General features: G+C 49.8%; 1 protein-coding gene and 1 pseudogene across 1 annotated transcript in view; one reads left to right on the top strand and one right to left on the bottom strand.

Moving 5' to 3' along the window:
- On the bottom strand, positions 1-119 carry LOC120614492 (uncharacterized; annotated as a pseudogene).
- A 1,638-nt stretch (positions 120-1,757) lies between these two features.
- Positions 1,758-12,372, top strand: part of LOC120614433 (translation initiation factor IF-2-like) — a 52,491-nt gene continuing 41,876 nt past the window's right edge. Inside the window, exon 1 of the mRNA XM_039877330.1 lies at positions 1,758-2,388. Within this exon, the coding sequence (XP_039733264.1) occupies positions 1,758-2,388 (631 nt within the window). The remainder of the gene's footprint in view (positions 2,389-12,372) is intronic.

Raw genomic sequence — 12,372 nt, 5'->3', positions numbered from 1 at the left:
CACCTACAGCACCTGGTCTTCCCAGGTGGTCTCTCATCCAAGTACTAACCAGGCTCCACCCTGCTTAGCTTCTGAGATCAGACAGGATCTGGCTTGTTCAGGGTGGCACGGCTGTAGACCAGCTCATACCCATTTTAAATGTTGGCTGTTGAGTCCATTTTGGGTATCACAGTTTTTCTGCTCCTCCTATAAGTTCTAGAGCTTTCTTTCAAGTAAAAATAAATTAAATAAGTTTTCAACACAACAAAAAAGCACATGAATTCCGCATCACAAGAGAATGGCTTCTAACAAGATGGCAAATTGAGTGACAGAAGAAAAGTCATTCACAGGGACCCCTCTAGAGAACTCACCGCGGCACCCAAATAAATCCATTTTAATTTTCACTTTATTTCAGTTATATTTCGAAGCTGTGATATCACAAGTGGAGAGAGAAGCAGCTCATAGAAGAGTCCGAGTTCAAAGGAATTGGAATTTAGCATGGAATGTGAAATTGAGGTCTTTTGCTTCTCAGAGGATGACTGTAGAAATGCCAACCGAGGCCGAAGCACGTGGGCTTGGCGCCACTGCAGAATTAGTAGTCTGGGGCGACCCTGCAGGTCCTGGCGAATGGCCATGAGGTAAATCTCTTTACAAGAGAAAAGCTTGTACCTGACAAGCTTTTAGAAATGTGCATTTCTCTTAAAAGTCTCCCTGTCCTTCTGCTGTAGAAGGGACATAAATTGCTAATGAATGGTGACATTCATGTTTTGAGAGGTTAGATTCCCCAGGGACTGAAATAAAGCACAAGTCAGCCTCCTCATACCCAGGGTGCTCTCTCTCCGCTTGCACTCGCGCGTTGGAAAGGTCGCACGATAGGTCAGTATTCTCTGCTGTCCTTCTGTGCAATGGGGTCCTGCCGTCAGGGGGGAAAACAGCCACACACAGGGAAGTGGCCTAAGTTAAAATCGAGCAAGCCTGCTGGGAAGTAATGGCTTTCCCAGGATTCAAGTCTTTGCCTCCGGGATATGTGAAGCTAGGAAACAATGTCATTCATTCAACATTTATAGAGAGCACACGAAGTGCGCGGTACTGTGCTGAGTACTGCAGGGCATGCAAGAGTGTACAGAACACTTCCTGCGAGGAAGGCTATTTCAAATAGCACCCAGATCTTGTGCCTCTTCAAGGAATTCATGGGTGAATACAATTGCACTCGGAATTTAAAATAAACACGGAAAAAGAATCTGCTAGGACAATATGTCTTTTAGGATGGAGGACACGTAAATGTGCTTGAAACTTTTTATTTCTAAGTTTACAATGTGGCTTGGATGAATGAGGGACTGTGGGGTTGAGGGGGCCAAGGCGCCTGGCCTGGCCCGCTCTGGCCCCTTCCGGGAGGACCACGACTTCAAAGTCACTGCTCAGATGCCCGCACAGCCAGCTGCATCCGAACAAAGGACCCCGGCACTTCTACCAGGGAAGTGGACAACTTGGAGGCGAAGTGGCCTCCAAGGAGGAAAACAGGCAACAACAGTCCGCGGCGTGGAGTGCGAAGCGCCCCCGGCCGACGGCCGTACGAGCCGACCGCACCCTCCGCGGCCTCGCTGTCGCTGCCGCGCCCCGCATCCCGCACGCGGGCCGGGCCCGCCGCCCCCTCCCGGCCCGCCGCCCCAGCCCCCGCCGGCTCCGGCCTGTAACAGGCCACGTGCGCCCGGGTCCTCCGCCCCGGCCCTCCGCGGTCCCAGCGCCTCCGAGGTTGCGGCGGGGACCGTGGGGTCCCGATGACTGCGCCCCGGCGGCCAGCCGGGCAGCGCGGAGAGCGGTGGCCGTGGCCGTGGCGGGAGCGAGCGGCTCGGGCCCGCCCCAGAGCGGGCAGCGCGAGCGGGGCTGCGGGCGCCGCCTCTGCTGCATACTCGGCGGCGCGCTCCGCCCGGCTCCCCGCGTCCTGTGCCGCCGCCTCGCGGGCAGACGCGCGTCCTGTCCTCCGCCGCCGGGTCGACGGATTTGCGCAGGCGAAGAATTTCGCCTCGGTCCCTGCGAGCATCGCGGCCTCGCTCGCTCGCCCCCCCCCTCGGCGACCCCCCCCACGCCGTGGGCGCGCGCGCATCACACACACTCCCACTCGCAGGCGCGCGTGCGCACGCCCGCGCCCGGCCGCCCAGTCCCCCGCGCCCCGCGGCCGCTGCCCGGCTCTCGCGCGCCGCCACTCGCACCGGCTTCCCGCCGCCGCGGGGCGTCCTCTGTCTGCGGCGGCGGCGGCGGCGGGGACGGGGCGACGGAGGGGACGGCAGCCCCGCGCCGGGACGGAGTGCGGGCGCAGCGGGCGGCGGCGGAGGACGCCGAGGCGGGGAGGCGCCGCGCCCGGCTCCGAGGGGCGGGCTGCCTGCCTGCGCTCCGGCACCGCGGCTCCAGGTAAGCGGCTTCGGGGCCCGCAGCATCCCCGGGGCACGCAGGCTCGGAGCCCGGGCTCCCCGGTCCCGCCCCCGGCGAGGCGCCGGCGCCCAGGCTCCGAGGGGAGTGGGCTGGGGGCGGGGGGAGGGGAACGGAGCCAGAGGTGCGGCCGGTACGGTGGGTGCTCCGAGGCGCGGGGGCGTCAGCGCAGCCCCCCGCGCCCTTCCTTGCCCTGCCGCCGTTCAGGCGCTGTCACTTTCACGAGCCCGGCGGTGCCCGGCGCCCCGGACAGCTGCGCCCCGCTCTCCCCGCCGCCGCCGCCGGCAGCGTTGGCTCCGAGCTGCGCGCCCGCCGCGCGCCTCCCACCGCCCCGCACCTTGGACAGCGCACCCCGCCGCCCCCTGCGCGGCACCCCGGATCGCGTCCTGGCTGCCCGCTTCTTTCCGGGCGGTCACTGTCCCGCCCTCTGGCCCTCGTCCTCCCTGTCCCGGTGGGCTGTGCTCCCGTGCGGGCCGGAAACTTTCCTCCCGCCTCGTCAGCGCTGGGTACTATTGTTGTCATTTCTGGCTGCCCCCTTAACGCGGGGAGCTCGGACACCCTGGGCTGCTCCTCCGCGGTGGACGCACGTCCTGCCGGGTCGAGCCCGAGGCAAAGGAGGCACTGGGCAGCTGGACCCGGAGGCTGCAGGGTGCAGAGACCGCGCCTCGCGAGCTGGACGCCCGTGGCCGCTCGGACTCCCCGCCTCGCGGGACTCGACACGTGCGCGCCTCCCACGGACGCAGCCCCTCCCCGACCACCCACGTCCTCCCCCTGCACGGCCTTGGCCACCCCATAGGTTGGACACCCGGGGCTCGTGGGTCCTGATTGGCTGAAGGCGTAACCCCGCCTCCTTTTCCGAGGGGGGTGGTTCTGGAGTGTTGTGGTTGTCATCTCGCGGCGCGCACATGGGCGAAGTGGGGTCTACAGGTAGCCGAGCCCCGCTGGGTGGGATCCCCGCGTCCCATCGCGCACAGCTCCTGTCACTCACCCTCCTTCCCTACTCCTCTGTGTCTTTGTCAACATTTGACTGTCATAACAGGGGGACAAAAAAAAAACTGGCTCGTAACCCCACTTTTATTAATTTTGTATTCGTTGGGTGGGACTGGTTTTTAAAGCTGATCTAGAAGAATGACGGAAACAAGTGCGTGTGGGGAGGTTCCTGGCGAACTGGGCTGCAGATCTGAGTCCAGCAATTCGGAGAAAGTAATGGGTGCCTCAGGGATCTGAAGAGGGTGGGAAAAGTGAGAAGGAAGTTGTGTGTTTGGAGAAGAGACGCAGGCTGGCGAGCTTGGGACGCTGAAGGACAAGGAAGTGGGTCATTTACGGGGTGAAACGTGGAGGAGAAACCGAGACAGAGGGCGGTCCCCCAGAAGGTAGGTGCGTTCTGCCGAAGAGGGCTTTGTCTGAGAAAGGGGTAATTTTTGGCTGGTATTTAGTTCATTATTCGCATACTTTGTTTCTGTTTTGCTAGTGTTGCCTTTTTTGACAGGAGATCTTCTAGTGATAATGTCAGTCCATGGGCTGGATTTTGCTTATTCCAGGTTCTTGTAATGTACAGATTTGCCAGTAGTAATGAATTTCAGAAAGTGAATTTCAGAGGCTCCTCCAGAGGGGTGCACTAAATAGTTAAGTTAGAGAGCTTTTGAATTATTATAAAGGAAGATGGGTGAGCAACACATGAAAGCCAAAGATCGTTGGGCATTATCTGGGGCCTTTGCAGAAACATATATGCATGCATAAACGACACTGATTTCTCTTCATTTCAGAGCTTGATTGCCTCTAGCATTTTGAAGTTTTAATTCCTTCAGGCTGTTTCGATGTTGTGTCTGCACATCTAAGAATATTATAATTCTTATCTTTAGAAGCCTTGTCACAAAACAAACAGCAGCGGATGCCAGCTAACGTTGACAGCCTTATATTGAGTGTGCCGTGTGTTACAGTGTTAGTAAGCTGGTGAAATATGCAAGAGTAACATAGCATGACTGCTCTTCCCCGGGGACCCGTGTCAGAACAAAGTGGGGAACCACAAGAGCCCATTTCAGGGAGAACAATGCAATTACTTAAAAAATGAATATGTTTAAGATTCTAGGGTCTAGACAGCAGCTACATTTCCCCATTTGAATTATTATCTTTGTACACAGCGGTAGCACATGATATTAAGTAGCATATTAAATATGTGATTCCTAAGTAGATAGTAAAGACTTTCTATTTATTATTATTTTTATATAGACAGAGTTGCTTTTGTGACTGGAAATTTTCTGTGTTCAAGGAACAGAATTTGATACATCTGGCAAATTGGAAATTATTGCTATAGTTGAGAAAATAATCATTACTGTATTTTCATATCTCTAAGTCATGCCTTGATTTGCCCTCAGCGATTTAGATTCTGTATTTTGGCCTATCCAATTTAATGGATTTGGAGGTAGGTAGGAGAAGAACGTATGTAGTCACACATACACATGTGCCTATAGACAGAATGTGTGTGTATCAGCACACAGCTATGTATGTATAAACATAGTCTTAGGGTACATTTAGTGTATCTGCATATATACATATGTGCATACACACACAAATTGTCATCCTTAGAATTTTTTCTCATTTCTTCTTGTCCAAAAGGTGGCCCTCTTTTAAACTGAAGAAAGCATTATCACCAGTAGAATTGGCCAACAGATCATGGAAACAGACAATAGTATTTTGTTGCTTGGCAACCACCTACTGTGAATGAAAAACAAAGCAGTGACAGCTGCTTCCACATCCTGATACTCACATTGTAGCTCAAGCATTGCAGCCCTCCAAGTGAGACAGATCTACGAAGTTTCTTTTGAGTAAGGTGAAGCCGTTTCTTTTGGAGGATGTTTTTAAAAAAGAGTATTTAAATATTTTGTTATAATGAGAATTATGTTGTTATCGTGGGGTGAAATGAAGCATCTGATTTCAGTTTCCCTCGTAAACCGAGTATAAACTGAAAAATGCAAGATCGGGACGAGTGTTTAGTCCCTTCTCATTCTTCTCTCTATAGTCATTAAACACCATAAGCACATTTTCTGCTGCCGTCAGGTGCTCTTAGGATTTTATAAAAACTTTGAGTTCTCTATGATCGCTAAATAGATGGCCGGATTTTACTGCTAGAGGGAGTTAGAGATTGATGCTCTGGCCTAACCCTTTAATTTTAAGGGACACCGAAGCACAGTGAGGAGATGCGACTCGATCTTGGTGACAGAACTATCTCCAGATGTCTTTTCTTAGGTCATTTCCTCCCCTGACTTACTCTTTTTTTTTGTTCTTTGTTTACGTAAATTTGTGACTAAGATTTTTATCCTAACCAAGATACTCAGAAAGCACAGTAATATTTGGGAGTAAAAATTTAGTATCAGTACTAAGCTAGATTATTGTTTCAGATACATTGTATTCTGTGCATTCTGCCTTCGATGTCTGAAAGTCCTGTGACTCTCACCTCTCTCCCCAAACCGAGAAGCCCAGTCACCTGCCTCGGTAATTGTTTACAGCTTTGGACAATCTTTAATGATCTGTTATTCTCTGTGTGAATTTTAAACAGAAACGAGATTGAAGATTGTGTCGGTCAGCTTGTGTACCTGCAAGAGTTTGAACATTACAGCTAATTAATCACTCATCCTGCCTCCTGTCTGCGGCATGATAGACATACTGTTGGCGTAGTGATCTGGGCTTTTTCATGTGTGTGGGACAGACTGTGTCACTGCATAATACTCGTTCTAGTCTTTTATCAAAGCTGTCTTGCCAGAAGTGTTATCTGAAGCCTGTTCGTGGAGGACAAGTCATCTATCTGTGAGAGATGGTAATAGTGCAGGTTGGTTCTTAACTCTCAAATCATAAAGAATAGATTATCTGATGGCAAACTTGGATCACATTTGCGTTATTAGGTATTTCTTCTAAACTTAGGCAATGTAGTGCATGTGTAATATGTTTTGTGGCTCTTCATGCTATTTTAAAGAATCTATATTTCTTTATTATTTATAATAAAGATAGGCATTTAACTTTAATATGACACCTTAAGTAGAAAAATTTGGAGTGGACTGGGTAGAGAGGCAGTGTAGTGACAGTATTAAGTACCACCGAAGAGCCATTTTCACCAGAAAAGTGTGCATTTTAGCAGATTTGTAGGGGGGAATACATTGATTTACAGCGTGTTTAACCTAGTTTTAGAAGCCTGCTATTAACTTGTTCTGGCTAGAAGGATTTTCAAGCAGAATAATAATTTGGCAGATTTCAAGCGAACCTCACTGATTTTTTAAAAAACGATTCTCTACAGTCTGGTTACAGTTTGTGTAGGATAAGTATTTGTTTTGGATCCTCTCGGATTAATCTGAATTTTAAGGTTATTATTTTTCAAAAATTCAGAACCGTTTTTCTTTGCATAGCGTGTTGTTAAATATTCCGTAGTTCATACATTTAATGTAATCACCGGAGTCTTGAAAGTTCATTAACTTCTTCTATCTTCATGTCCATGATAATGTACATGTATGTGCAAACACATACAGAATCTTTACATTTTTTTCCTTTTAGTTGTTTTCATCCTTATGATACTATACTCGAAGCGCTGATTTGTGTGTGCTCTTTAAATATAGGAAAGGGAAGCTTTAAACAAGAGATATTTACTTTTTCAATTTTCCTATGTCAGCTTCTGCTATTATAACCTGTAAACTCTCACCCACACAAATAGAATGATTAGTAAAAACAAGGAAACGAATATGTATCTAAGCAGCATCCAGTTCGCGTCCCTCCATGCTAGCCAAGAAAACATTTTTTCTCATTCTCAGACACATGTATTCTCACACACACCCACATACACGTCGAGTTTAAGGTCCTGTAGACTCTTCTTTTTTATTTGAAGCACGGACAGAAATAGCATTCGATTGGGAGACCTGTGTATGGCAGTGTTTTAAAGCCTATGTGTTCCCATTTTCAGAAGTGCAGTATCGTTAGAAGGATTAAATTGAATTTTATTCTGAGAGCACGACCCGTGGCCCCTGTGACAGTGCCCAGTGCCTACAACGGTGGAGCCTGGCACGTGGTAGAAACTCAGCTTGTTCTGTGGACTATGCACTTGCCCTCCTTCCTTTTGTGATGTTGTAAATATTTCAGTTTGTATCTATGAGAATAGTTAGAGTTGAGATAATGGAGAAGAAATTACTGTAGTTTTAAAAATGGTTTGTGACACCATATAAAAAAATAAAAACAATTAACTTAGCCAGTGATATTTTAGAATATATTTATTATTATTGTAGGAAGTTATACCGGGATATTGATTTTTTTTTTCCACAATTACAGCCATGCTGAGCACAGACTAGCTTTTGAATAGCCCACAGTAGCATAACAGGTATGGCAGCTAGTCCGAAGGAATACTTTATTTGGTTGGAGTTGGAGGCTGAAGTTCGCTAGCCCCAATGTAATTATCCAGACTGGAACGTGGCCAAGGTGCTGTGCTTAGCATCGAGGCAGCGGGTGGAAAGCCCTGGATGAGGCCCGTCGTGGCTGACGAGTGGCCAGACCTCTGTTCTGGTCTCATTTGCAAGAGAGCACCTTGAGCAGCTTGAGGACTGCCGGAGCTGTTGTGTACTTAGGGACAGAGCCCAGGGCGACAGTCCCAGGTACCAAATTTTTGGTCATTGGAAGGAGTCATAATCTCAAGAGTTCTGTGTCATTGAAATAAGACTCTCTTCTCTATCCTGCTCCGTCTTTGTGAAGAAGGTGGAAAGAGAGAGCGTCTCTGGGAAAAACCCTTAGCAGAACCACAAGGGAGGTCAAGTCTGACAAGCTTCCAATTCCTCTTAAAGAATCCTTCACCTTACCACCACCGTCTAGGTGGTTATTTCCTTCGCAGGGTTTAATTCGCAGTTTCGAATCAGCACATCTTTGTTAAGGTTGGGCCAATAAAAGGTGACAGTGTCTTTCTGGAGGAATTTCTGAGCGGCTCACATACAGGAAGCGCTCAGTATATATTTGTTTGGTTTTACTGTGGAATTGTACCCACTATTGCGATAGGCAAGGAAGATGGTTTTGTTCAGGGAATCTACTTGAATAATACCATACTGTTTTCTTTTAGGATGATTTCTTGAACAAACCTTTATTAAGAATTTACTATATGAATGGGATGGTATTTGGCTCTAGGGACTGTACAGATTCTTAAGGCAGTTTATGCTCATGGAGGAGAACATGCCACTTGCAGAGAAGTCCACGCATTCAGAGTGGTTTATAAGTGACTGTGGCCAGGGGGGCCGTAGGTCTGGACGCCAGCCTAGGAGACAGACCACAGAGGACCTGAGGAGGCCCAGCCAAGATTTCGCACTTAGCGACATCGGCGAGTGTCACACAGTCCTGTTCAAAGGAGTCCCATGAAGCGCTTGCCGTGTCCTCATTCCGTCCCACCCCAGACCGGCTGAATCACAGTCTCCAGGGACGTGGCCTGGGGAGCACACGGTCAGTTTGGTACTCGTAGGCCTGCATGCTCACTGCTCTAGAATTCTTCTCCACGTACCTACATTCCACCGGAGGGCTGCCTCTCCCTCCTGTGCGGCAGCCTGGTAGGGCGGGACATTGATGGCCTTAAGAGTGGATAGCCAATGACAAAGAGAGCTGGGTGGTAACACACTAGCGTCCTGGACCCTTGGGTGCAACAGCTGGTGCGTGTCCTGCCCTGCCTCCCAGGGCTTCCGTGAAACTGGGCCTCAGTCGTCCGGGTGGCCGTCTGCTGGAGACCCTGTGCCTTGCTGGCCCTTTCCTCTCCCAGTACCCCCTGGGGTCCCCTCCCACCGAAAGAACTTGCTCTTAACTTCTGTCTCAAGGTGTGTTTCTGGAGGAGCCCAGCATGTCATACTGAAGACTCTGCTTTGTTTTATTATATTTTTTGTTACTGTCCACCCCTGCTTTTATAATGAGGCAAATTTGGGAGACCCAGCTCCAGGTGGTATCTACTGCAGGATTAATAAGATGAGGGCATCGCCCCCTTTTGATATGCAGCTGAGATCGTGCTGTCAGGTGTGTGGGGAACGGGCTGGTGGAGAGTCGAGGGCACAGAGATAAGCTGGGAGGTGCCCGGACAAGCAACGAAGAGCACGTAAGCCAAGTTGGTAACTGTGGGGACGGGGGTGCGGGAGGGATGCAGGATGGATTCTGGTGGAAAGCGGCTGAAAAAGTCGGCATGACATAGAGGCCTGCGACGTGCAGTCACTTAGCTCCCTGCCGTTCCAAAAACAAGATCTCGGTGCTCGGCCCTGCACCGTTAGGCTCGGAGCCCCTCCAAGGCCTGAGAACCCTCTGCCGTGCCTGTAGTCGTGGTTGGGCTTTCTAGAGTTAAGTAGTATAATTCTGGGCATACATAAAAGAAGACAGAAAGATAAAGAATATAAATAATTCATTATCAGATCATTAAAAGAAGGAAGGTATATTCTACAGGAAGGATTAGTGGAGTTGTGAGTTGGAGAGAAGTCTGTGATGCACGTCCGTTTTGTGATGAATAGTGATTCTCCCCGCCCCACCCCCCCTTGGATAAGAGGCGATTTTCATCCACAGTTAGTTTCTAGAAGACCCAGCCAGCTTGCACTCATATCTGTTGTTTTCCCTCTTCTCTGATAGCTTACATTTTAGCTAAGTGAATGGGGGTGGGGCTGGATTTTTGCTCTTGTCCTGTCAAGATGCCAGGCTTTGGACTGCAGTTTCTTTCGCCGGGTCTTAGGCCACCAGCTCCCAAAGGAGATCGAAGGATACAGAGGCCGGGAGGAGGGAAGCGTCAATCCATAAAGAGCCATTTTGAATACATGCTCAATTATGAAATGAGCAGGGTAAAGCCTGTCGGATGAGCGGAAATAAGATCAGGCAGCCCTCAATGGTCTCATGTATGGAGACAAACATTTCGGCCCTGTCTAGTCAGAAAAGCAAGGACCGAATGATGAAACAGGAATCCGCGGACACCGCCATGTTTCTGCAAAAGCAGCATTGAGCCAGTGACAGAGGGGAGACCGACCTATGGGACGATGTCCACCGGGTCAGCACAGAGCTCACTGGGCCTTCCGTAGTGGAGAACAGGGCCATGATGGTGGAAATACGGGACGTGTGAGTGTGAGAAGGCCGGGGACACCGTGTTCTAGATAATTAATTAGAGTTCTAGTCAATACAAGTGCAAGAGTGGAAAAAAATAACTCACTCGCACTACTGTGCAGTGACACAAGGAGTTTTTATCTTTAGGCGGTAGGGACGTGACGCGGTCACGAAACAGAGCGGGCGCTGTGCTCGGGACGGTGCCCTCCGTGCTGTGCTGAGTTGGCCCGACGTGCTCGGATGTCTCTCCTCTAGTTAGGAAAAGAATAATGCGGACATACAGTTTTAAATCTCACCTAACATCGTGACCTAGCTTGAGAGTCCGTGTGCGGTAGAGATGTAACGATCTCGGAGGAAGGCAGGCTACGTGCTCCTTGTGCCAAGAGAATAGGTGTTTACTGCGCCAAGTTCACTAAGTGCTGGGGATGCGTAAGTGAATGAAGATGGTCACCGTTCCTGTCCGCCTGTGACTCACAGTTTTCTGGAGAGGATATTAAGCAAAAAAAAAAAATTGCATCTTTGGAACTAACTCAGTGTAGGCAGGTGGCAAAGACCAGGTTTCTCCGCAAGGGCGTAATGAGGGGGAGTGGTCAGGGTAGGCTTAGATGGGACAGCAGCTTAGACATTAAGACCTGAAGAGTCGTCGGGGTTACCCAGGTGGGGAGCCCAGCGTGGGAAGCCCAGACCTGAGGGAGAGCTTGGCTTTCAAAGTCATTGAACGACAGCCTCTGTGGCTGGAGTGCAGACAGCGGGGCGGTCATCGGCTGGGAAGGAGGCCGCTGAGGTGTGGGTTAGGGCCTGAGTGTGCCAGACCCACGAGGCCATGCTGGGGACTTTGGATGTTGTTCTGAGTGCAATGCGCAGCCATCGAAGGGGTTTCGTTTTGTTTCGTTTTTCTTTTTTCGAACTGGGGTGAAATTCATGTAACATGAAGTGAACCATTTTAAAGAATAATTCCTTGGCCTTTGGTACATTCACAGTGTTGGGCATCCACCATGTTGTATCTATTCTAAAACATTTTCGTCACCCCTAAAGGAAATTCCGTTAAACAGTCACCGAGGGTTTTCAGGGAGTGGTGTGTCCATGACTTGTAGTATGGAAGTTTCTGGAGAACGGATGGGAGAGGCCGAGAATAGAAGCAAGACATCCCACCTGGAGATTACGGTCACGTCCAGAAGCAGACGGTGGCGTTGGCTTCCTGGACGAGAGACAAGAATAGTGACCACAGATACGGAGAAGAGCGGCCTTGTCTAAGACAGAGCTATGGAATCAGCTCTGATTGTCCACGAGTAACTTGAGCACCTCGTCATGGTCTCCGTCTCTGCTTCCCAAAGAGTGACCCGTACCCTGTTCACGTTGGTCCAGGATGCTCGTGAAAAGTGCAGCTACGTAAGGCCATCTCAAGATCCGCTGCAGAAGGACTGAGCAGGGCCCCTAGCGGCTTCTGATGGCAGCTGAGGTTTGAGACCCACTCGTCACTGCTGTCTTTGTCTTTGTCGTCCTGATGCGCTTTGAGATAGAAGGCTAACAAGGGACCGTCAGAGAGGGATGAATCTGAATGAGGCGCAGAGTGGACGGAGGGTCACCTAGAGCATGCTCGTAATTTTGAGTGGCAGGGATGCTTCCTGGGGATGCATTTTTAACTTCATCTCGAAGGCACATATGTAATACGGACGATCTTATGGATGGTGTTTATTTTCTGTTCTTCTCTTTCTTAGAGCATTGCGACTCTGCCAGAATTAAATGGTGACCGAGTGAGGACAACGGCATTATCGTGAAATATATTGTGGATACAGTACAGTAATGTAGTGTAAAAAAAAACAAACAAAAAAACAACAACAAAAAAACAAAACCCAAATAACTCCTAGAGATTAACTTGTAAAACGAACCATC

This window comes from Pteropus medius, unplaced genomic scaffold, assembly GCF_902729225.1.
Source record: "Pteropus medius unplaced genomic scaffold, Ma_sr-lr_union100, whole genome shotgun sequence".
In the NCBI taxonomy this organism is placed as follows: Eukaryota; Metazoa; Chordata; class Mammalia; order Chiroptera; family Pteropodidae; genus Pteropus; species Pteropus medius.
Note: the sequence above shows the minus strand (reverse complement) of the source record. Positions and strands in the feature narration are given on the sequence as shown.